The following is a 26831-nucleotide window of genomic DNA, read 5'->3' as shown; positions in this document are numbered from 1 at the left end:
TTCCTGTTGATGAGAGAATAAAGAGATTTAGTGTATTTATTACATTTAGATTGAATATCTTGAATGTGATTCTTAAAAGAAAGATTCCGATCAAGTGTGAGTCCCAAGTACTTCACGTGATCAGACCATTCTAAAGAAACCCCATTAAAAGTTATGGAATGATTTTCATTAGGTTTTAAAAAATTTGCTCTTGGCTTATGGGGAAATAAAATAAGTTGAGTTTTGGAAGCGTTAGGAGAAATTTTCCACATTTTCAAGTAATTCAAAAAGGAATTTAAATTTTGTTGCAATCTACTGCGTACCACCCGTAAATTTCGACCTTTGGCTGAAAGCAAAGTATCGTCAGCAAATAATCTTCTACCTTTTCCTTCTGGGACATCAGGAAGATCAGAAGTAAAAATATTGTATAAAATAGGCCCAAGTATACTACCCTGAGGGACACCAGCTCTAATGGGTATCCTTTCAGAGCATGAATTTTGATAGCTTACTTGCGAAGTTCGGCTAGTCAAATAATTTTGAATAATTTTGGTGAGATATACAGGAAAATCAAATCGAGCTAATTTAGCTACTAAACCTTTGTGCCAAACACTGTCAAAAGCTTTTTCTATATCAAGAAGAGCAACACCAGTTGAATAACCCTCAGATTTGCTAGCGTTAATCATATTAGTTACACTCAAAAGTTGATGTGTAGTAGAATGTCCATGACGAAAACCAAATTGTTCATCAGGGAAAATAGAATTCTGATTAATGTGAATCATCATTCTATTCAAAATAACTCTCTCAAATAGTTTACTTAAAGAAGGAAGCAAACTAATTGGTCGATAACTTGAAGGCTCTGAAGCACTTTTTCCAGGTTTCAAAATTGGAGTTACTTTGGCATTTTTCCATTTATTGGGAAAATAAGCCAAGTGAAAACATTTATTGAAGATTTTAACTAAAAAATTTAAAGTGCTTTCAGGCAACTTTTTAATAAGAATATAGAAAATCCCATCTTCCCCCGGGGCTTTCATATTTTTAAATTTTTTGAAAATCAATTTAAGTTCATCAATATTTGTCTCACAAGAACTTTCAAACACAATTTGCTTAGAAAGAATATCATCAAATTCTAGGGAAATTTGAGCATCAATTGGACTTACAACGTTTAAATTAAAATCATGAGCAGACTCAAATTGTTGGGCTAATTTTTGAGCTTTTTCTGAATTAGTTAAAAGAAGTTTATCCCCATCTTTCAAAGTAGGAATTGGCTTCTGGGGCTTTTTTAGAATTTTAGTTAATTTCCAAAATGGCTTTGAGTAGGGTTTTATGTCCTCTACTGCTTTAGCAAAATTTTCATTACGAATGAAATTTAAACGACATTTGATCTCTTTTTGAAGGTCGCAATAAATTAATTTCAAATAAGGATCCCTGGTTCGTTGAAATTGGCGTCGACGAATGTTTTTCAGTCGTATCAAAAACTGAAGATCATTATCAATTAAAGGTTGATTAAATTTATGTTTAACTTTAGGTATTGAAGCGGCTCTAGCATTGACTATTGAAGTTGTCAAATTTTCTACAGCCAAATCAATATCTTCTATTGAATTCAATGGAACGTTTACATCTAAATTACGTTCAATAAAATTCATTTATCGCTCCCAGTTAGCCTTTTGAAAATTAAAAGTTGATTTTAAAGGGTTTTCGATGGGACTTTGGGATAAAGAAAATGTTACTGGAAGGTGGTCTGAATCGAGGTCCACATGAGTAACTAATTGACTACAATGCTCGCCTAAATCCGTTAGAACCAAATCAATTGTGGAGGGATTTCTAATTGAAGAAAAACAAGTATGCCCATTAGGATATTCAACAGTATAATAACCTGCAGAGCAGTCATTAAACAAAATATTCCCATTTGAATTTGATGAAATATTATTCCAAGATCGGTGTTTTGCATTATAGTCACCAATAATAAAAAATTTAGATTTATTTCTGGTGAGTTTTTGTAAATCTCCATTCAAAAAATTTTTCTGTTCACCGCTACATTGAAAAGGCAAATATGCGGCAACAATTATAATTTTCCCCATAGAAGTTTCTAATTCAATTCCAATTGTTTCTAAGACTTTTGTATTGAAAGAAGGAAGAAGTCTAAATTTGAGACGACTATTGATGACAATAGCTACACCCCCACCTTGTCGATCAAGTCGATCATTTCGTAAAATTTTAAAGAAAGCATTGCTTTTCAAGTTATTGTCTGGCTTTAAAAAAGTTTCAGTGATGGCAGCAATATGTATGTTTTGAGTTTTCAAAAATAAAAAGAACTCGTCTTGGTTAGCCAGCAAAGATCTAGCGTTCCAATTCATAATATTTAAACATCTATTTGGATCCATGAGGGAATCGTAAAGTCATAATAATTTTGTTAGCATAATTAAAAAAAGTTTGGAAAGCTTCAAACATTGAATTTGCTTTCAACATAAGTTGCATCATTTCCATTAAATTTTGATGCAAAAATTTTAATTTTTCCTCAGTAATCTCACCAAAATCAACAAAATTGTTAGAATCAGAAGAGGAAGGAGAAGAAAAAGTATTTGAAATTCGGGGATTTTCCCAAGCCTTCGCATGAACGTTGAGACTTGGTTTTTTCCCATTTTTATTAGTTAAACCTGAAGAGGGCAACCCATTTTCAACCACCTCTGAGAACGATAAACAACGAGTCTGTGGCGCAGAATCAGCCCAGGTAACATTAAAATCACTTCGGGTATTACCCAGCCGTGATTCCAATGTAGGCCGAGGCTGACTGCGAACAGGCAGGTTGTTTGCCGGTTTGACGTGTGAAGACGAAAAAGAGGAAGGAGGAGAAGAAACTTTTCTGGAAACTTTGGGGTTTTTCCTAGAAGCAACAATTTTTGCCCTAACGGGACAATCTAGAGAATTCGAGGAATGATTACCTGCGCAATTCGCACACTTAAAAAATTCTGTTTTTGGCTTATCACCACCAAAAAGGCATTTAGATTTTTCATGATCGAATAAGCCGCAAAACATGCATCTGGCATTCATTCTACAATTTTTAGTGCCATGACAAAAAGCTTGACAACGTCGACATTGCGTAATATTTTGTAAAAAATTGGTATGGGATTTACGAAAAGGTTCAAATTTTACTCGACAGTGAAACATAAGACGAGCCTTTTCCAAAATTTTCAAATTATTAACCTGATCCTTTTTAAAATGGATCAAATAAAGTTCAGGAGCAAAACCAACACTACTGGTGTTATTCGTGTTGGTTCTTTTCCTCATTTGAATTACTTGAATTGGAGAAAAACCTAACAAAGAATTTAATTCATTTGTGATCTCATCCGGTGTCTGATCGCCGGTGAGACCACGAAGTACAACTTTAAAAGGACGATCACCTCTAGTGTCGTACGTAAAAAATTGGTGTTTTTTATTATTCAAATAATTTAAAATTTTTTGAAAATCATTAAAAGATTCCGCCAATATACGAGCAGTTCCCCTTCGACCGATCTGAAAAGAAATCTTCACATCCTTGACGGAAGTGACGATTTCTTTTCGAAAGGCATTGAAGTCAGGAATCGTGACCGTTATTGGTGGAATCTTTTCGTTTTTAAGAGTATAAGAAGAAGAAGAAGGTTTCTTAGTACTCTTATCAGAATTAAATATGAATATTTCCTCATCACCGATGTTATGAAGGACATCGAATGAATTGGAAATTTCAACTTTTTTGGCAGATGGCCCTGGATTAGGTTCAGCAATCCGTTTTCTTCCGGCCCTTGAGCCGGACGAAGACTTCCCCATGCTGGAAAGAAAAGAGAAAATATGAATAAAAGAAAATGAAAATATTTTTAGCACTGAAAAGTGCTGATTGAAATACAGGTAAGGAAAAAATAAATAATGTAAAATGTTCCTGCAGGTACACAGCAACGATACGATGCTCCGGCGTACGTGTTGACGACTCAACGGTACAGATGGAAGTGGCGACCAAGTGGAGCGTGATCTGGCGAACGTGGGGTGTCCGAGAAATTGGAGAACGGTTGCTATGAACTCAGTGAATTTTAGGAATTATGTTCGTCAAGTTATGTCGTGAGACGGAATACTATGTAAATAAGATTCAATGCGGGTATGCGGTATCACAATACACAATACAAGACCAAACTTATGCAGTACTACAAAGATATCCTAAACCGATGATCAACCAACCACTTATTTCAGTCCTTTCTTTTAATTTTCTCACCGATCAGTTTAATTGATATTATGTAGTTTAAGTCGTATTCTTAGTTACTCTTTTTATATATAAATAATTCTTTTAAATATTAGTTTTTTTCCATAAGATCAATAATGGATCTTTTAAAAGGAATATTCTTCCATTTCATTTCAAACAAATATTGTTATATTCTCTCATAACATTTCCTCGCATTTAATAACCAATTTAAAAGTTCTCAGCATTATTAACCTTTGCTCGCGTTTTCAAGTAGGTGCATATTAAGTTTTATCTTGTTTTGCTACCAGACATGCTGGGAAAAGTTAGCGTCCATTACCAGGGGGCTCAAATCGAGCTTTTTGGCGTGGAGGAGTGTGGCGGGCCGCTAAAAAAACCCTGCAAACGGGCTCTTTGGCATTTCACAGACTATTGAAGTTGGCCCTTCTGGTCGACTAATAAGCTTTATCTGAAGCTAGATAATGATATATCGTTGAAATTAGTTTGGGTAAAAATGTGGATAAATATGTTCTCCTGGCCAGATTTAATTGTATACACATACTCACTGTAGTTGAAATTTTAAAACTTTGTTACCGAACTGGAGCTTGAGAGCTTCCACCATCATTTCTGACGGTTGTGCAAATCTGGAACAACAGCTTGCCTAGAGCATAGAACAAGTGGTGATATGTGAAGCTGACGGTTTTTCTAGAACAGCTAATTCCTGCAAGAACCTTTAGGATGCCACAGCGACCATAATTTTTATAAATAGGTCGTTGTCCTAAACCGAACTTATTTGTGTTTACTTTATTGGTGTTTTATCCAGAAATTCTCAGTAGAGTTCTATTTTAAGGCTTGCTGATAGATTTTCTTCCTACGATTTCACAACTTTTGGTTATGATGGCTTAAACGAAGACCAAAACATTTTTGCGGACTATTGAATTGGCCGTTTTTAGATGAATCAGAAACATGACGGATTAGTTCTGATTCTAGGTAGGTATACTTTTTTCATTGGCGCAAGCGTTTCACGGGTAAGAGTTAGGGTAGGTGTACCCTCCTCCGTCGTATCCCTCTGATTCGTCGCAATTCATGAATGCATGTTTTAGAGCCGAAAAATCACTTTCCACTTTAATTGGCTACTTCACATGATAAACTTAAGCTTGTGAATTTATTTTCTATCACAAATTTGTCCCTTATAAAACTATTTCTTTATTTATTTGATATTGAAATCGCGAAGTGAATTGAATTATTGACGCACTCCGCCATATTGCAAAACGAACTTAGTGATCCCCCTAACGTGTTTCTTTGTTTTATCGCTTGCTGTCAATGCATATAACGATCAAAATCATAAAATTCGACAGAAAAGTGTTGAAATAAAATTAGAAAAATTATTTCAAACTAATCTGAACTATATAAATTTGTCAATATTCGATTGAATTCGAATCGCTCGGGCCCCATAATTCGTCGTAATTTTGCGACAGGAATAGGAAACCGTTTTGCAAGGATTGGAATTAGACCGGTTAATTTTTACTATTTTTTGCTGAACACAGTCGGACTCATAGAGAATGAAAATAATGGTTTTCCCAGTAATCACAACACAATACAGTTATTTTGTTTATTTTGAGGCTAGTAACTTGCACGCTCTTTTTTTTTAACTCAAAATTAAGTATGACCGAGGTTCAAAACATAGTTCGATTCTATGAACTTAAAGTTAAGTACCCTTTTTCCTCCTTGCGATGGATCAAAACGGAGTTCGAACTGCGAACTCAAAATTGACCCCTTTTTTTTCCTTCGGCGAGGGATCAAAGCTGAGTTCGACCTTATGAACTAAAAATTGAACTCTCTTTGTTGGACTGAAAACACTTAGCGAGTTCAGTTCGAACCGGAACAGCAACCAACGAACACGTCGCAAAATTTTGTCGCTCCGGAACAATTACCGGAAGACTATGAAGGAACTTTATAATGAAATGCATGTTCACCGTGTCAGCGTAAAATTCTGTCCGTCATTGTCATCATATGGTGAGCGGCTTGGCATGTCCGGAAACTTCCGGATGTTGTTTACTTCCCGTGGGAAGTTTACTTTGACCGGGAGTGTCAAAACTTTCCACCGCTCTGTACCGGAACAGCAACATCCGGGTACAACAAATTTTAATTATCCTTTAATTCCCTGAAAATAAGCTACCCTCGAAAAAAAAGGATAAATTCGAGTTCGGCTGCCGAACTTATTTAGTATTGAGTATGCCTATCAGAACTTAGTTTTGCTATTGCCCAGTTAAACTCAAAGTTGAGGGATGCCACCGAAGTGCTGTTTTGAACCAAAACTACTTAATTTTGAGTTTAAAAAAAAGAGCGTGTGTGCGCTGGGAGATAAGTGCAAAAAGTCTATTTATACAGTGAGCGAAATAAGAATAGCACCACTATGTGTTTCGCTTGTTGAAGTATGAATGATTGAAATTTACGAAAATTTTCTTCCATAGTTTGTTCTGAATTGCTTAACGGATAAATCAAGCAAAAGTTTACTTTTTTTGGACGTAGCAATTGGCGTTGAGGACCAAAAATGTGAAAAAAGGGTGCGAAATAAGAATAGAACCACTTGAGTTTTTCAACAAAAACATGATTATTTTTAAAAATTTACTGTTTAAAAGTGAATAATAATGCTTCTACGAATTATTCGAATAGATAACTGCATTTTAAGGAGTTTTCCATAATTCCAAAGGTTGTCAAAGGTTTTAAAATAGAGTTTCAAGAGATGCTCCTCTAGCGTTAAGGAATTTGATATTTAAGCTATAATTCTTTACCAAATTACTTACTTTCTTCATTTAAATGACGTGAAATGATGAAACAAACAATCCCGATTAATTTGAATCAGAAAAAATAGATTGGAAATCAAAATCTTAGATTTTGTTCAGTAAACCACACTTTTTCCAGTTTCAAATCGTAGATGGCAGCAAGACAGAGTCCAGTTCATCTCAAGTCGTTGCTGCCAAAGATAGCTCAAAATTTGACGTTTCGATTTTTATTGTATTTTTTTCAAACTAACACTTATTATGGTTTTCTAAAATTCCAACATAAATAAGATTTGGTCTGCGTCCCAGTGTCGAGAGGAACAAGCTAATCAGAACAGTTTTCGAAGGATTTGAGATTTGTTCGCCCTTTTTTCACTGGTAGAAAATTGCGTTTATGAAAACCATCCAATTCTTGAAGCCAAAATCCTAGATGATTGATATGACTCGGCTCCACTGTTTTCTTCAAGTTGCCAACGATTGATATTCGCCAAAATGGATGAATTTGTACCGCTATATTCCCTCAACTAGAAGTGATAGACAGAATCAAACGACAAATATTTGAATTCAGATTTACATATTCCTTCAAAACCAGTTTTCATAGCACATGCTTCAAAAATTTTGTTCCCCTGTGTAATCGATGAATGTGTTTTCTTCTCACCAGTTTGATTCACACTTTCTACGGTTCAAGATGCGTCTCCTAGTAGGGATTGTATTTGCGTTAAGCGCTTTTTCGTTGGAAGGTAACTTCACTTCAAATTTTCATTGATCGATATAATGACTAAAACAAATCTATTATGCAGGAAACGCTGAAAGCGATAGCGCCCTGACGGTTTGCTATTTCAGCAATTGGGCAGTTTATCGCCAAGGTTTGGGTAGATATTCTGTGGACGATATTCCGGAGGGCTTGTGTACTCACATTTTGTACGCTTTCGTTGGGTTTTCTAAAACATCCCCGTTAGAGATCACTGGAATGACGCCGGCTGTAAGTATGAATTTTAATCCAATATCCTATATTCAATTTTGAAAAGTAAAATAAAATCTTGAAGATGGTAAATCCAAATTTCATATATAGTTTACAGATTTAAGTTTGAAAATTTAAATTCAGATGATAGGATTCTGGTTAGATTTTGTTTTAGAATCTAGATTATAAGCTGCTTTAAAGTGTGACAGTAAATTGCAGGTTTATTATTCGTAGTTTTGGTTTTTTCCTGAGAAGTGTTCTTAGAGTTTCGGAAATTATTTCATATTGTTATGAACTTTTAACTCTGCTTCCAGGATGATACCGATAGCAATGGTCTGCGTAAATTTTCCGAACTTCGATCTCGCATTCCAGACGCAAAACTTCTGGTTAGCGTAGGCGGATGGAACGAAAACTCAACAGTGTTCTCCACGATGATGGCCTCGAAACCTACTCGCGTGAAGTTCGCTAGAAGTGTGGTCAAATTGTTGGATTCGTTTCAGTTAGATGGGTTCAATTTTCATTGGCTCTGGCCAGGGAACGTGGAGCGTGGAGGAACACCAGATGACTTGGAAAATTTCCCAAAACTGCTCAAAGAAATGCGCACCGCCTTCCGGCAGAATGGCCGAAACAGACACCTTTCTGTTATTGCACCGGTTGAAGAGTTCAGGCTGAACGAAGGATACGATATCGATGAAGTTTGCAGGCAAGTTATACAATTTTTGTTACGAATTTGTCCGAATTAATCAGTTTTTTCCCACCAGTCGTGTGAATCACGTGTTCCTTAGCACGTACGATCTAAGAGGATCTTGGAACAACTTTACCGATGTCCATACTCCAATGACAAAACGGACCTTTGAACCAAGTACATTTGAAACATTCAATGTGGTACGTAATTCAGAATAATTTTTTTTTTTAGTTTTAGATTTAGTAATTGTTTTTTTATCTTTCAACAGAACGCTGGTGTTGATTTTTGGCTCAATGGCGGGTGCCCGTCAGAAAAAATAATTCTGGGTGTCGCTACGTTGGGTAGATCGTATAAGCTTCAAAATTCCTTTTATAACGGACTAGGCGCTCCAGCCATCGGTGCTGGATCTCCAGGAGAATTTACGGCATCTGACGGTTACATGGCGTATTATGAGGTATGTATGTCATGTAATTTCCAAGCTCATGAACATACAATGTTTAAAAAAATATATATTAATTTCTGATCTTTATTCCCAACTTTGATACTATTCCATTTTTCAGATTTGCAGACGTCTGTCGGATGGATGGAAAATGGGTCGCGATCCGGAGGGAAAAATACCTTACGCTACGAAAAACGACCAGTGGGTTGGATACGACGATGTCGAATCTCTTAAGGATAAAGTCAAGCTAGTCAAAGGCAAAAAATTAGGCGGAGTGATGGTATATGCGCTTGATATGGACGATTTCAAAGGTGTTTGTGGAAACAAAAGATACCCGTTAACATCATTTATTTCCGCTGAGATGAAGAAGTCACATGGAGGTTCCAGTTCTGATATTATAGAATTTTTTTAAAGCATTAAACTAATTGATGCTAGACGCGTTTACAGTTGAGTCAAATTTTCAATAAAAGATTATTTTCAATAGACACCACACACCATTGAAAAAATAGTCATTTATATAGAATATGATGAGAGATGTAGCAGATCTCCTTCCGAATTTTTTAAATTGCAGCAATCCTGCTGCCTTGCAATCTGTACGTGAAATAAAAGTATGCGTCAGATGCAAATCAAGCCATAAGAGCACCTGTATCCGTGGTCCAAACAGCCGGTTTAGACCCAAATTCCAACCCGAACAACCGCACTGGTGATCTATTATACCAGTTTCAACCCAACTTTTTTTAGAGCTGGTATAAGGATTGATCCAAAACTGATGAGATTTGGATCCAATTTGACGCAGTTCTAAACCGTTTGACAGTTAATGGAACACGAGTGCAGTTGCCAGTATTTTCATTGGATCGGATCTAATTTCTTTGGTTCAATTCTTGTATAAATTAGACCCAAGAAAAGACCACGAATACAGATGCCCTAAGTATTGTGAAGAGCTTATTTAGAACTTTCAAGCGATTTATTGCTCCCCGAGCAGACGATACCCGACATTAAACTCCCTTCGGCGCTCGTGGCCGGAACACGAACAACCGCTAACCCGGTTTTGTTCTCCGGGTGATTTCCCCTGCGGCACTAGTGGCCGGGGAAGAACATACACTGGGCATAATGCCTGAAGTAACTGTAAAAATCCGGCGAAAATAGCATCAATGGAGCGTTTTTTCAGCGGTGTTGGCCACAACTCACTGAGGGTCATCACAGTTCACTTTTCGACGCACGTGGTCGAGGTGAACAGCTCCCTCAAGGCCTGTTTTTGTGGTTCTCGTCGGATCTTCAAGGCTGGTCCGCTTAGGATTCCAAAGGGATCCTTTCCCGAAGCTATATCCGAAATTCCGGCGTAGAACCGTAAGATAGTTGTGGTTAGTATGAAAACATTCCGTCAAAGTAACTTCGGAATGTTTTATCCTTCTTTCGAGAATGAAGAACGGAATCTCCATTTAAAAAGAATTTTTTTTTATTGCTCGTCCACCTACCCGATTTTCGGAGTGTTGGCGGATTGTCCGCTGTGGACTACAGATCCTTAATAAGCTTTTTTCAGACTCTTGGAAAGACGCGTCGGGAAAACGTGTGAAGCTTTTTCACCTTTTTTCTAGTAGGTCGTATTTCACCTGATATGTGATAGACCGGTCGGCGCTTACACCTGCATTGTATGTGATTTTAGATTTTGGGTTTTTTGTGACCCAGTCAATAACAGGCAATGGAAGCGGTGCCGAATTTTTTTTTTTTTTTTTCTTGTTTATCAATCCAAAAAGACATACACCTGTTTAACAGCTAATAACTTTTTTGTCTAAAAAGGTACGAAGTTATGATATTCGACAAAGTTGTTCAGCGGAAAATTTCCTGTAAGAAATATATAAATTGGCACAAAACCCATTAGCAAGCTCGGTTTTACAGAAGAAACAAAAATGATGTTGATTTTTCAGTACAAAATATTCAATTTTCCCATACAAACCTAAAAGTTCAAATTTACTAATGTAAACGTGTCTTAAAAATTCTGCAAAAAATCATGGATGAGTTTTGGACCAGAACGAAGCTTTTAAGACCCCAGGGTTTGAGAAATTCAAAAACGACCCCAAATCGACTCAGTCTATTGCACATATTTGAGTAGGGATTCCCATTTCAACACATTTTTTATTAGCTATGTGTGTTGGTTTTGAGTTAAAATAAAATCGGGATTGGTGGAATCGGGATTTATCCATATTTAAAAATCGCCTGAGAAAAGCTAAAAAGCTAGATAGACGCAACCCCACGGACGTGTCAAAGCAACATGTGAGAGCAACAGAGTTAGAGTACTTAAAACTTAAGGATACCAGTTACCATCGTTACCTAGCCGATATCCAACGTAAATTCAAAAATGATCCTTCATCTTTTTGGAGCTATGTAAGAAACAAACAAGGTAATTCTGGTCTTCCTCTGAATCTGTCGTATGGAAATCGTCAATCAACTGACATGACTGGGGCAGTCGAACTGTGCACAGAGTTATTTAAAACCACTTTCGTTGACCACAACAATATCGTTAGCACTCAACATTTGACTGCAGTAAAATCGTTCAATATCAGCATTCCTGAAATAAAAGTTACCCCAAGCGACGTGACAAAGGCTTTTAAAGAATTAAACGAGTGTAAGGGAGCTGGACCTGATGGTCTGCCCCCGCTATTTATTAAACGATGCTGTAACTCTTTGGCACTCCCAGTAAGCATCATTTTTAATAAATCCTTGGAATCATCAACCTTCCCAAAAGCCTGGAAAACTGCTGCAATAACACCTATCCATAAATCTGGGAACATTCACCTCGTAGAGAATTACCGTGGAATTTCTATATTAAATTGCTTGGCAAAGGTTTTCGAACTGTTGATCTTTAACGCAATGAGCACAGCTGCATCTCATATCATTGAGGAATGTCAACACGGTTTAAGAAAAAAGAGATCAACATTGTCAAACCTGATGGTTTATGTCCCCGTCGTTAGCAGTTCTTTGGCAAATAAGACGCAAGTGGATGCAATCTACGTGGACTTCTCAAAGGCTTTCGATCGACTACCCCACAAGCACCTGATTGATAAACTGGACAAAATGGGATTCCCTACTTGGCTGGTGAAATGGCTTGAATCATATTTATCTTCAAGGCAGAACTGCTTTCGTCAGACAAGGTCACATCAAATCCCGAAACATTATGGTTCCATCCGGTGTTCCTCAAGGCAGCCATCTGGGCCCACTTTTGTTCAACCTCTTCATGAACGACCTTTGTGAACTTATCGATTCCGAATTAGTTTTCTATGCAGACGATCTCAAAATGTACCGTTTAATAGCTCACTACACAGACTGTCACTACAGCAGGACCTCGATAAGCTTATGCTTTGGTGCAAAGTGAATACGATGGAAGTGAATCTTAAAAAATGTAAGATTATTACGTTCACCAGAAGTAGGGTTGTAATTTCGCATCAATACACAGCTGATAACGTGGCTATTGAAAAAGTTGAGTCTATTCGAGATCTCGGTGTTATTGTAGATAAGTCCCTATCATTCAAGGAACATTTAGCTGTAACGGTAGCAAAAGCAAAAACAGTCCTAGGATTTTTGGTCAGGAATACCAAAGGATTCAATGACACTACAACTCTCAAAGCTTTATATTGCTCGCTTGTTCGCTGTGGATTGGAGTACAATATTCAAGTCTGGGCACCAAACACGATCGGAGGATTGAAGCTACTCGAGTCAGTTCAAAAGCGATTCCTGAGATACGCACTGCCTAACCTACCATGGAACGAACCTCAACGCCTTCCACATTACCATGCTCGATGTGGAATCTTAAACATCGAACCGATTGGTTCACGTATTATAGTATACTTCGTCGTCTGTTTATATTCGACGTCTTATCCGGTAATATTGATAGTGCTAGCCTCATGGAAATGATACCGTTTCATGTCCCCTCTCGTTCCTTACGGGGTTTTGAGCCTCTGAGACTGAACAACTATGGTAGGAACGAATTTTATAACCCGTTTGACATATCTTGTAAATTGTTCAACCAAGTGTATGTACCTATATTTTGATTTCAATGTAAGTAAGGATAGTTTTAAGATAAGATTAAGTTATCAGTCTGTATGACATTAAATTGCCGTAGACAGTGACCAATAAATAAATAAATAAATAAAAAACAAAATTTTAATTTTTTGAAAAACTTCAAATTATCGGAAGTGGTATGAATATACTACAATATGAGTATTGAGTGAAAGGGCCCAACTAGTAGGAACAAAATTGTTGCTAGACGTCATCATTATTCTAAGATGGCGGCTTCTGCATTTATTTTCAGAGCTATAAATTACTCAAAATCTCATGAAACATCCACAATAAGGGGTATTAGGTGAAAGGGCTAAACGAGTAGAAGTCGAATTCCGCTGTCCGCCGCTATCTTGAATTTCAAGATAGCGGCTTCCACTAACTTTAAAATGTTGTAAATGAATTAAACTCGCATGGAACCCCTACAATATTGGTATTTGATGAAAGGGCTAAACGAGTAGAACTCGAATTTCGCTATCTGACGTCATCTTGAAATTCAAGATGGCGGCTTTCGCTTAACTTTATATGCTGTAAATGATAAAAAATCACACTAATGCGGCACTATATCGGTATTGAGTGGAAGGGCTAAACTAGAAAAAGTGAAGTTTTTCCTTTCCGAAGCCATCTTGTTATCCAAGATGGCGACATCCGCTGAATTTTAAAAAACTGTTAATAACTGAAAATTGCATGAAACTCCCACAATATTGGTATTTAGTGAAAGGGCTTAACTAGAAGAAGTCGAATTTAACTATCTGAAGCCATCATAAATCCAAGATGGAAGTTTTCACTTTTTTTTTTCAATGCTGTAAATAACTGAAAATCTCATGAAACATCCACAATAAGGGATATTAAGTGAAAGGGGTCAACGAATAGAAGTCGAATTTCTCTATCTGACGCCATCTAGAAATACAAGATGGCGGCTTTCGATTAACTTTGAAAATGCTATACATCATTTAATATCGCACGAAACCTCCAAAATTTGAGTATTAGTAGAGTGGGATAAGCTAGAATAAGAAGTCGAATTTCGCTATCTGACGCCATCTTTAAATCCAAGATGGCGGTTTCCGCTGGACTAAAAATGCTCTAAATGACTGAAAATCGCATGAACCCCCAAAATATTGGTATTGGGTGAAAGGACTAAACGAGTAGATGTCGAATTTTTCTATCAGACGCCATCTTGAAATGGTGGTTTTAGCTTTACTCTAAAATGCTGTAAATGACTGAAAATCGCATAAGATAACCACAATACGGACCCCGTTCGTTTTGACAATAATTGATTTTGGCAATATACGATTTTGGCAACATCCGATTTTAGCAACACACGTTTTTGGCACATGTTCCAAAATCTAACGGTTTTCAGAAACAAGGTTACCTTATAGTTCTCGCTATAATAGGACCAATACATCACTATAATAGGGTTAATACAACTACAAAAATAATATCTTTAAAATTTAAAAAGTACTCATAAATGACAACAAGATGAAAATTTCATTAAATTGAAAAACAAAAACAAACCAAAGATCAAACTTTACAAGAAATAGCTAAAAATTAGTCTTCATCAGTGAAAGCCGCCATCTTGGAATTCAAGATGGCGTCTGAGAGTAAAATTCGACTTCTACTCATTTAGCCCTCTCACCCAATACCCATGTTGTGGATGTTTCATGCGATTTTCAGGTAAAAACAGCATTTTAAATTTTAGTAGAAGCCGCCATCTTGGATTTTAAGATGGCATCCGTTAACGATGTTTGACTTTTTCTAGTTTAGCCCTTTCACTCAGTACCCATGTTATGGGGATTTTATGCGATTATCAGCAGTCTTCACGGTACAACTTGGGTGCGAAGTGCACGCAAGTTTTTGTACTTACTTGCACACAACTTTTGAGGCGCAAGTTCAACACGCACCCATTTAAACTCACCGCACTCAAAGTGTAGGGTGCAAGTTCGAGCTCGTGTTCGAACTCGGGTGCAAACCCGTGTGCGCGCATCCATGTTCAAAATCCAGGAAACGGAATCAAATGCAGAAAGTGTAAACGCATCTTAGGTAACTTTTTTGTTTCAATTCCAATCGTGATGCTGTCTTCGGGTAAAATGTTTGTCTTGATTTAGGCTTTTAAAATTATTTAAAAAAATCAATCGGCTAGTGGATAAAATAGTTATCAATAAAAAATCTGTTTTTTGTGAATCTCCCGAGCACAATATTTCGTAATCCCTTTCACGCTTGAGGCTCAATTGCAACCCCTTCCGATGGTCAGATTTTGCTTAATTAGGCTTGTGAACTTCTGGTTAGGCAATGTTTAATTTTAGCTTGCAGCTGGTTAGATTTATCATGTTTTATTCTTCCTATGCTAATATTACTTACTTAAAGTAACCATAACCGAAAAAAAACTGTGTGTTTTTGAAGAAAAAGTTTTATATTTCTTTGATTTGGCTCCAAAATTCTGTGACAAGATTGTGTGATGTTTAATACGATTTTCACTGAGAAACATTTCGCATATGGTTATTTTTACAACATTACAATTACAACACTGTATCAATATACAGTGTCAACTTTATAACATTTTCGTGAATTTGATTCAGAAATCCAAAGTAAGTATTGGTATGAGAATTTATTAGTTTGGAAAAGTATACAAAATTTCCAAAATCTGTGAATATTTTGATCTATGACATAAAATCTGTGACGAAAATATGCTCGAAATTCTATAAAATTACGGATTATTCTGTGATTTCAGCAACCTTGAACATAGCTTCTACAACTTTCAACCGATTTTTGATAAATAAGAACTTAAAATCTTTGTTTTATATCAACAGTTCCACGTTTCCGTTCCAAGTTCCGTATAAAACAAATAATATTAGAATGTTACCATCGCAATAAAATTTCTGTTTTAAGTCCAATCGGATTACAATCTTCGAGTGAAATATTTTTCTAAATTCAGGCTTTAAGAAAATTATTTATTAAAGCAACCGGCCAGTGAAGAAAAAAGTATTTAAAGAAAAACCAGTATTTTTTGTTCCTCTCGAGCAAAATACCTTAAAATCCTATTCACGTTTGAGACTCAAGCAGCCCTTCACAAGGTCAGATCAATCTGAAATTTGGCATTTGGCCTTCTGGCAAATTATTCAAAAATGCAAAAATTCCTGTTATGGTAAAGTAACCATATTTTTTTTTTCAATTTTCAAGCGATTTTGGTGAACAATCACTTGAAATCTTTATTTCGAATTGATATTTAAGTACAAAAGAAAATTGGATTTTTAACATATTACCTTCGAGTCTGAAACTAAAGCTGAAACAAAATTTTCTCTATAAAAATGCGATTTTTAAATTTTTAAACTATCATAAAGTCACTAATATCAACAATATGTACTGTTAATCATACTCAAAAATAAAGTTTGCATGATCGATAGAAAATTTATTCACCTTTTATATACAAATAAGAGATTTCGAATTCACGTCATGTTTTCAGAGATATTTGAATTTCAGTACAAGTACTTTTTAATTTTTTTTAAAATATCATATTTCGAGCATAACTTAAAAACTGTTCTACTGATATTTTTTTAAATTTCATTCTCCGATTCAGAGCCCGATATCTAGTACGGCATGTTATGAACTTTTAAGAATGATGAACAAAATCTTTCTATGAAGTAATTGTGTAAAAAACAATTAAATAAATAGATGATGCGAAATACAATTGTAAAACAATTTACTGTCCCGGTATTAACAGCGCTCATATAACGAATTAATTGTAGAACAAATAAAAGAAATTATATAAAATTCTCAATTTGATAGGTGTACAATAAAATGAGGCATGAAATTTTTTCAACATCTTACCAGTGGAAAGCTACCACTACAAATCTTCCAAATTATTATTTTATTATTATTTATTATTTTTTCCCATTTTTGCCAGTTTCATAGTCAAAATATTTGTTGTCATTTCTAACCCTTCAACATTGTTCGGGTCAATATGATAAGATCTAGTATGTTCATTCAAAACTTTTTTTTTAAGGTTTTATTAATGACACTTTACCATCTTTGTGGCATTCGTGTCTTATTCATTCAAAACGATAATCAAATTAACTACAGAAAATTAAAGTTTAATTTTAAAAAAATCGGCTCATAGAGAAATGAAATATAGCTAAGCAAAGCCAAAATTAGATGTCGTTTTTAAAGTACCTAAGACTTTTTCTCTAGTGGAAGATCCGAAAAAGCGGTCAAAACTTTCATTGGATTCCAAAAAATCTAAACATCGTCGGATGGATGTATTCTTGACAATTCTTAACATCAATGAAACATTCAAATACAGCAAAGCTGTCAGAAGGTATTTTGAAAATATAATTGTATTTTATTTTTACTATTTTCTGTCTGAACCAGTTTCTAAAAAGCTGGTAATACATATCAACCAAATTTTGAAATATTGAGTAGCTTGAATAAATAATCTACACAATAATATAATATCATAAAAATCGGATAACATATACGGCCAGGGGAACACCATCATTTGCCTTTTAAGCATGTGCTTATTTTTGCCATTTGTGATATTTTTGCCATTTTCTTCTTTTTTGTCACTAGAGCCATTTTTTATATTTTTGTCATTGTTGACATTTTGAATATTTGACCGTTTTTCCATTTGTGTCAATTGGATCTTTTTTTTATAATTTTAAATCATTCAAATTATGTAAAATTTTACATGTTTTCTACTCGCCATGCGATTATTTATCAATTTTATGTTTGCATTTTTTAATGCCTCATAAATATAAACATTGTTTCATGAGATTTGCGGAGCGAGAGCTGAAACGGCAATTCCCAAATGTTTCATAAAATCATCAACCGGTGATTTTATGAAATATTTGGGAATATTTGGGAACTATCTAGTTTAAAACAAACAAATTTTCGGCCGAACTTTTTATTCGGTTTTTTGGCCAACATACAAAAAAATTTCATCAACCATTTTCAAAAACCAACCATATATATGTATCGGTTTTACCACCCCATACATAACCCCAAAAATGCTCAAAAAACAGCAGTGAAATTAAATAACATACGCACAAACGATAGAAAATCTAACTGAAGAAAATAATTCATACCGCATTCAACTCTCAGGCATACACTGGCAGACACATTCAATCTCTGTTCAGCCAGCCACTATGAGTACAAAACTCGGTACGAACCCGAAGCGAACTAGGGTACGAACATCGGGGCGCGCACTCGGGTACAATAAATGAGCTCGAGTTCAGGTTCGAACTAAACCCAAGTACAAGCTTGTGTGCAAGTTCAGAGAAAACTTGCGCCTGGATTTCCGCACTCAAGTTGAACTCGGTACATGTTTTCGTGAAGACTGATTATCAGTCATTTACAGTATTTTTAAGTTGAGCTGAAGCCGCCATTTTGAATTTTAAAATGGCGTCGGTCAACGAAATAATACTTCTAATCGTGTAGCCTTCCAGGGAATGAGAATATATTTTCGATAAAATCGGATCTCATGTGGTGCAACATAAATTACACGCAATTATCATTAAAAGATGACTTACTCAGGGCCGTGGGAAGAACCGCCTCATGAACGGGGTTTTGGTGACCATCTTTTTACTATAATAGTTTTGCTCAAACAATGTATGAATAATACAAATGAAAACTATTTTCAACAACTATTAGAATATTCAATTTTAAGTTCTTTCACATTAACAGTTTTTCGAATAAAACAGAATCTTTTTTTTTTTAGTAACTAAATGAAATCTTTGAATTTGCTAAAAAAAATCGAGTAAACTTAGCTTATTTAATTTGAACACAGAATAAGTTTTTTTTTTTAAAGAAACCCATACCCGACAGATAAAATTTTCAATAGTAAAAGTAAAAGATTGAAATTTTGTGGTTCAAATCTGATTCTTGCAAATTGATTCCAAATTTTAGATTTTAGTTTGGAATTTTTCTTTTTAAAAATCTGCAAATGTCAAACAATACACTACAAATTGAATTTTCTGCAATTTTTTTAAAGGAAGATTATAGAAAATATTTTTTATCGAAAAAAAATTCCATAATTAAAATCCTTTACATGATTTTAAAAAATCATGGTTTTTCATTAAAATAAATGATAAAAAACTAAAATTTTACTTTAAGTTTGTAGTTTTTAGCTGAATTATTTATTCAAAAAGACTTGTTGAAGAATTTGAAATTGACTTGACAATTGGGGATTTTTTTTTATTATCTGACGGGTTTGCGCCGGGGGTCTTCAGATTTTCCCCAAAATTGAAATTTTGGTTCATTTTTGCGACTTAAAAACACATGTATTTTTTCAGATTTCTAACATTTTTATTTTTTGAGTTAGCTTCGGTTAGATTTTTTTGTAAATAAAAAATAACCATTTTTCAAAGCTACATAACTCTGTTGTTTCTCAACGGAAATTATAAAATAGCACATCAAAATGCATTGAAATTTTATCAGCTTTCCAAATAGAATAGTTGAAAAAAATTAAATAATGACCTTCAACATGAAAAGTTGTAAATAAACTTTAAATGGCGTCTAAAAGTACCGTCTGCACCACCGAATATTTTGCAAAAAATACCATTGTATAGCTCGATTCATGATGCAACTTTCATCTGAAGACACCAAAGTGGGCCATTAACACCTTGAAGAGTTATGAAAGAAATAATGACAATAAATCTCTTTTTTTGCATCGAAAACAAACAATGGTGGAACAACTGCACTCACATATGGAGATAGCAAGCACTTCTAACAACATGGAAACAAAAAAACTTACCAAAGCAGGTAAAAAACACTATGTTTTCGTCATTTTCAGACTGCCCCTACACGCATAACAGTCCCATATGAATTTTCGTCATTTTAGGTCAACATAAGGCTTCAACATAAAAGACTAAGAAAAGAGGTTTTGTTCTAGAAATTTCGAAAAAAAATAACAATTCGTGGCTGTCCTATATGCAATATACCTGAATAACAGTCCCATATGTGAAATACCACGGATTTGGTTACTTTTCAATGTTTCTTTCGGCGAAATAGTCTTTGGTTTATTGCTTTGAATCATTTAAACATTTTTCAACTCACTTGATGTCGAATGATGCACACTAGTTTTCGAAGGCAGGTCTGACTTTCTTAGGAATGACTTCCTGAGCGAAAAACTATTGGATGCAATCAAAAATCGTAAAAATATTCAACTTACAATGTGGAATTCATGATATTTTTTTGCAAAAGTATGTTTCTTTTTATGACAATTGCATTTAGAAGTTCAAAAATGATCAAATTTAAGTCTTAGAAAGTAGCTTGGTGATAAAAATATATTTTGTATGGGACTGTTATGCTAGTAGATTCGAAAAAGGTTTCAAATATGGTCGATTAACAGTCCCATAATGAATAAAAATGGTGCTCTCGACCTTACCAATAACCCAATTTCGAAAATTTCAGGCCTAACGATTTATTATGACAACCTAGAAACGATTTTCGTTTATGCTGAAAAAGCTGATTGTCTCGCTTGCTTATTTTTGTATATGGGACTGTTATGAAAGAAGGGGCGGTAGATTGTTGCAGCTCAACTGACTTCATGTTATATCCAAAAGTCTATTAACGTATGCGTTTATACCCAGTTTTGCACCAGGTCACAACAAGTTATGCACATTTTACTGTCATTTTTAGAAGTTTATGCGCTAAGTTTTGCATCCGTAATTCCCCAGATTTGATTTAAAATGGACGGTGGAACACTGAAGATTCTTGTGTGAGCGATCGAGGTAGCAAAACACTGACGACGAATTATGTTCGTTTTAGTATGATAAACCTTAAAACTGGGCGAATGTAGAAAACGAATACGGTAAAAGTATCATATTTTCATCATTTTACAGCCTGGGCTGGCTATACTGAGCTCTTTGATTATTTCTACAACATTTGTGCCACTTTCTCATACTTTTTTGATCAAAGGGAAAGGATTTTGGTGTCCAGTGCTTAGCTCCCGATATAAACACTATGTAAAGCACGTCTATATTTCATTTTTTTAATCACATTTTTATGATCCCAAACACAGGGACTGGACCTTCTACTATTGGCATTGATTAAGCTTCACAATGATCTTTGCTCGAAAAATTAATAAGTTACATAGTATATGACCAGGTTGTAAAGCAACATTCCCATTATTAGTTATATCACTTAAACAATACGATACTCAGAATTTTAGTTAAAATTTAAAGTCAGTTTTGCTGTAAACACACAACAAAGCACGAAAAAGTAGTGTTTTTTACCTGCTTTGGTAAGTTTTTTTGTTTCCATGTTGTTAGAAGTGCTTGCTATCTCCATATGTGAGTGCAGTTGTTCCACCATTGTTTGTTTTCGATGCAAAAAAAGAGATTTATTGTCATTATTTCTTTCATAACTCTTCAAGGTGTTAATGGCCCACTTTGGTGTCTTCAGATGAAAGTTGCATCATGAATCGAGCTATACAATGGTATTTTTTGCAAAATATTCGGTGGTGCAGACGGTACTTTTAGACGCCATTTAAAGTTTATTTACAACTTTTCATGTTGAAGGTCATTATTTAATTTTTTTCAACTATTCTATTTGGAAAGCTGATAAAATTTCAATGCATTTTGATGTGCTATTTTATAATTTCCGTTGAGAAACAACAGAGTTATGTAGCTTTGAAAAATGGTTATTTTTTATTTACGAAAAAATCTAACCGAAGCTAACTCAAAAAATAAAAATGTTAGAAATCTGAAAAAATACATGTATTTTAAGTCGCAAAAATGAACCAAAATTTCAATTTTGGAGAAAATCTGAAGACCCCCGGCGCAAATTGTCAGATAATAAAAAAAAATCCCCAATTTTATCATGATTGTGAAACTCTTTACGAGCTGAATCTGAATCTAAATTATGAATATTTATTCTAAATCTTATTTCTGCCCCTGAACTTAAAATTTGAATTTGAGGTTTGTTTTAGAATTTAAATGCGATTTCTGAAAATTCCGGAATTTAGATTCCAAATCAGCATTTTCATAACAAGCCAAAAATTGAAACTTGTATAAGATGCTAACCATTAAACAATAATTTTAAATCAGATGTTTTGGGTTTCAATCTGAATTTATTATTTTTATCATAACTTTTCATACGACTTTTTTTTTCTTAGCGAATTTGATACAAAAAAGTCAATAAAATTTAAAAAAAAAATGAAGAACCTGACTCTAACTTTCAATTCTGGATATCCATTTTGAAGCTTTAAATTTTTTGGATTGTTCAAAAGAAATAATTTGAATACTTGACAATACTATAATACTAAAACTTTTTTTCAGGTGGAATTTTGAAGAATTGTGTTTAAGAACTTCGAAATAAAATCAAACAAAACCCAGAATGGTTTCAATTTTTGAATATTCGGGAAATTATTATCTTAATATTGATAACGCATATGACGCCATCCGAAAACCAAGAATCTCAATCTGGATAATGAATCCGAAATATAATAAAAGAAATGTAATTAAGATTTTTGTAAAATGGAACCAGGTAAAATCTCATCTAAAATTTGATGTTCAGAATCGAATTTCTATCCACAAGCATGAACATTTTGAAAAACTGTAGCGGAATTATGAACCTGATAAGTTTTCGAAGATTTAGAATTATCTCTGAGTTAAGATTGTTACTCATGAATAAACTTACTCAATGATCAAAATTTGATCAAGAATTTTAAATCAGGGGTGTAGAGTAGAATACCTCGTTTGCTTTTCTGGACCCTCATGAGGGAGGAGTTTAATCATCAACCCACCTCCCCTCTCTTTCCCCGTTTGTGTCCCCGATTGTTCGAGCACAAAAATAACCAATGAAACTCAATTTTGTTGAAAAATTTCCTAAGAAATCAAAGAAAAGTCTACTGTCCCCACAAGCAGTCCATAATAATTTACGTGATAAATTTTCTCGCTTTGCTTCTATCAAGCTCATCTATTCAGCGTTTGTAAACAACATGTTCTGCATCACATTGGAAGTAATTTTATCAAAATTGATCCACTGCTGATTTTTTAATGATTTTTGAAAGTTGAACTATACGGAAAACCATCCCCACTTACCCCGGTGTACCTTAAATAAAAATTGAAACTTGCTCATCAAAACGTTACCTAAAAATTCTACAAAATATCATGGATGAGTTTTGGACCAAAACGAAACATTTTAGACCCAGGTTTTGAGAAGTACAAAAAAACACAAATCGACATAGTCGATTGTTGCAATATTACTACGTTGATCCATCTGGATTGAAGTACGTGTTTCGTATATACTTCAATCGGCCAAAAGGAAATATTCGAATGAAATTTTTTTATTTATTGCACTTACCAGTAACAAAAACGTTTTGTACGTTTTGTCTGTCAGCAGAGGAAAAAAATAACAGCGTCATGTTTAAAAGCCTACATTATCTTTGACGATTATTGACCTTTAACAATGAGCAATCGTAGTGTTTTCAGTTATCAAGAAGATTCGTCAGCTGTCCAAAAAAAAGCGCCAGCATGTTTTAAGTCCCCTAACCACAAATTTTTAAAACCTGATACATACAGCTTTGAAAAACTTTCTCAACTTTTCGAAGCAATCCATAATGAAAATTCCTTCTTTAAAATTGGAAAAAGGGTGGTGTTCTGTGCTTAAAATATTACGCTTAATGTTATTATGTGTGAAGTTGCGTTCACAACGTTTTCTTCTCATCAGTTTAATTCTTGCTTTCCTCGGTTCAAGATGCGTCTGTGTGGAGTTCTATTTGTTCTAAGTGTTTTTCACACAGAAGCTTACGCTAGCTTCTATACCGAAAGTTCTGAAAGCGATAGTGCCCTAACAGTTTGCTATTTCAGCAATTGGGCAGTTTATCGCAAAGGTATGGGTAGATACTCAGTGGACGATATTCCGGAAGGCTTGTGTACTCACATTTTGTACGCTTTCGTTGGATTTTCAAAGACAGCTCCGTTGGAAATTACTGATATGAAACCGGCAGTAAGTATGAACTCTTCATACAATTGAAATATACATTATAGTGTCCCAAATAAGTCGACTATTGAAAATTCTACGCGCTTCAGGCAAAAATTGGCGTACCAATACCAACATTTTCTGGATGATCTGATAGCGAATAGCAAAGAGGTCGCACAAATAGCCTGGAATTTGTGAAGAAATTTTGAGACTTTTTTTATAGAAGCATGGGAAACTATTGATTCCAATTATCAATTTTAGTCTAAAACACGTGACATTTATCAATTTTTATTTTGATACAAATTTGACCACTCATACCAGCAAGACAATCTTCTTCCCCATTAAGCGGTTTTTCAACTTCAAACAAGTGCTTCAATCAACTAAAAGTATCGTTTTAAGTCGATTTTGGGTAAAATATGTACTACCTACCTAGTAAACAAAAACCCTCTATGCACTAAACACAGTAATGCTTAGTTTGCTAACAGGTGTCAATTTAAATAATTTGACTGGAAACGAAAAAAAATATTTTATTTCAGGGTATCGTTAGCATAATGTTAATGTTTATACCCGATTGTGTATTCACGCAGTACACAATTCAACTGGCAATGTTTAGGAATGAGGAATCAAAAGTCGATAACGCTTCCTATACAGTGTAGTCTGTTATACGGCAAAGGCGTAACACCACACTATCATGCTTCCCAACACAAAAATGCCTTAGACTTACAATATTCAACACACAAATTTTTTATTTAGGTCATAACATTTCATTTTTTTTACCTAGCACATTTTAAACGCCTTGAGATAGACTATGATTTTATTTTTGAATTAGAACAGCATTGTATTTACAAAACCAAATTTGAAAATTTATGCGAACTATAAAATGGGATTTTAATCGAACATCAAATCAGAATCATAATGTTTTACAAAACGCTGCAAACCCATCCGAGTATAATTTGATATCACGCCCTGAGAGCCAAATTTCCTCTAATTTTGCTTGACATAAGGTAGTACAAAGCAAAAATGAGAGCACAAATTTTCAAACTCGGATAGCAAAGTAATACCAAGTTTTGCTAAAATTGTGACCTTAACTACAAGTCAATTTTCGAAAGAATTCAGAGCATAATGATTACGATACGCATACGATACGCAATGTGGTTGCGCTGGGAGTTTGATGCCGGCGATCGCAAATCGAATAATCCAGGCTCGCGTTCTTTTCTTATGCCAATTGCGCTGTGATATTGATTACTCAAGATTGTAGTAGAGACTGAATTTTAGGTGTAGGGACTATTTTTTAAATTGTTTCTGTCCAAACTACATCAGTCCATGTTAAGGTTTGGATGGAATGGATTTGAAGAACACTAAAGGAATTTTATAAAACTCAAATCGAATCATATATGGAGAGTACAATTATTATATTCAAATTCTTTTATTATGGTTTCTACACTTACATGTGAGAATAAATTGTGAATGATTAAAATTTCCATTCCAATTTTCAGGACGATACCGGTAACAATGGACTGCGTAAATTCTCCGAGCTACGATCTCGCATTCCAGATGCAAAACTTTTGGTTAGCGTGGGTGGATGGAATGAAAACTCAACCGTATTTTCCACCATGATGGCCACAAAATCAGCTCGTGCGAATTTTATCAGAAGTGTGGTCAAACTGTTGGATTCGTTTCAGTTAGATGGGTTCAATTTTCAATGGCTCTGGCCAGGACATCGGGAGCGCGGAGGATCATCACGTGACAAGAAAAATTTCCCAAAACTGCTCAAAGAAATGCGCATTGCATTCGGACAAAATGGCCGAAACAAGCACCTTTCTGTTATTGCACCAGTTGAAGAGTTTAGGCTGAACGAAGGATACGATATCGATGAAGTTTGCAGGAAGTTGTAATAGGTTTTCTCCGAATTTATTTGAATCAAACAGCAAATTTTCGATAGCCATGTGAACCACGTGTTCCTGAACACATACGATCTAAGAGGATTCTGGAATAAGGTTGCCGATGTGCACACTCCAATGACAAGAAGGTCTTTCGAACCAAGTACTTTTGCAACATTGAATGTGGTAAAGAAGAATGTATATTTTATTTGCATAAATAAGTTAAGATTTACATTTTCCCCCTTCTATAGAACGGTGGTGTTGATAATTGGCTCAACGGCGGATGCCCGTCAGAAAAAATAATTCTGGGTGTTGCTACATTAGGCAGATCATTCACGCTGAAATATTCCTTTATGAACACACCATACTCCCCAACTATCGGTGCTGGTACTTCGGGAGAATTTACACAATATAAAGGTTTCATGGCGTATTATGAGGTAAGTCTAAAAACTTAAGATACAATTGAATTCAGAGTGGCTCAAGTATACCAAATATCGAAAGTAATTGACACTTCCGTTTAAATATAATTTTGAGTGTCATCTTTTGGAAGGTTTCTGTTTAACTAAAACCCGTAGTGTGAAGATTCGTCTAGTTTTATTTTTCCACTCTAATTTGAGCTATGAACATCTTTTCAGGTATGCCAACGTATTTTGGCAGGTTGGAAAGTGCGTCGTGGTCCAGAAGGAACCGTACCCTACATTACTGCAAACGATCAGTGGATTGGATACGACGATGTTGAATCTCTAAGAGAAAAGGTTGACTTGGTCAGAAGTAAACAATTGGGCGGAGTGATGGTGTATGCGTTGGATATGGATGATTTTAACGGTTTTTGTGGGAACAAACGATATCCTTTAACTTCATTTATTTCCTCTGAAATGAAGAAACTGCAAGGGATGTTTAATCCAGAAAGTATTGAGTTTTTCTAAAATTAAA

The 26831-nt window shown here is 34.9% G+C and overlaps 2 protein-coding genes across 2 annotated transcripts; both read left to right on the top strand.

Annotated features, from left to right (window-relative positions):
* The first annotated feature begins 6588 nt into the window (after positions 1-6588).
* LOC129755028 (endochitinase-like) lies at positions 6589-9540 on the top strand. The gene is made up of 6 exons (XM_055751325.1): positions 6589-7703; positions 7764-7945; positions 8239-8627; positions 8686-8809; positions 8878-9063; positions 9170-9540. The coding sequence occupies exons 1-6, from the start codon at positions 7601-7603 to the stop codon at positions 9458-9460; spliced, it is 1275 nt and encodes a 424-aa protein (XP_055607300.1). The 5' UTR covers positions 6589-7600; the 3' UTR covers positions 9461-9540.
* A 14274-nt stretch (positions 9541-23814) lies between these two features.
* LOC129757890 (endochitinase-like) lies at positions 23815-26831 on the top strand. The gene is made up of 5 exons (XM_055755263.1): positions 23815-24045; positions 25515-25903; positions 25961-26084; positions 26150-26335; positions 26534-26831. Exons 1-5 carry the CDS (start codon positions 23932-23934, stop codon positions 26822-26824), a joined length of 1104 nt encoding a protein of 367 aa, XP_055611238.1. The 5' UTR covers positions 23815-23931; the 3' UTR covers positions 26825-26831.

This window comes from Uranotaenia lowii, chromosome 3 (genome assembly GCF_029784155.1).
Source record: "Uranotaenia lowii strain MFRU-FL chromosome 3, ASM2978415v1, whole genome shotgun sequence".
NCBI classification, from domain to species: Eukaryota; Metazoa; Arthropoda; class Insecta; order Diptera; family Culicidae; genus Uranotaenia; species Uranotaenia lowii.
Note: the sequence above shows the minus strand (reverse complement) of the source record. Positions and strands in the feature narration are given on the sequence as shown.

Bases quoted from the DNA above. Each gene is read 5' to 3' on its own strand.
- LOC129755028 (XM_055751325.1), top strand. From the start codon at position 7,601: ATGAATGTGTTTTCTTCTCACCAGTTTGATTCACACTTTCTACGGTTC. The intron at 7,946-8,238 runs GTAAGTATGAAT...CTCTGCTTCCAG, and splicing joins TCACTGGAATGACGCCGGCT to GATGATACCGATAGCAATGG. The intron at 9,064-9,169 runs GTATGTATGTCA...TCCATTTTTCAG, and splicing joins GTTACATGGCGTATTATGAG to ATTTGCAGACGTCTGTCGGA.
- LOC129757890 (XM_055755263.1), top strand. From the start codon at position 23,932: ATGGGTAGATACTCAGTGGACGATATTCCGGAAGGCTTGTGTACTCAC. The intron at 24,046-25,514 runs GTAAGTATGAAC...TCCAATTTTCAG, and splicing joins TTACTGATATGAAACCGGCA to GACGATACCGGTAACAATGG. The intron at 26,085-26,149 runs GTAAAGAAGAAT...CCCCTTCTATAG, and splicing joins CTTTTGCAACATTGAATGTG to AACGGTGGTGTTGATAATTG.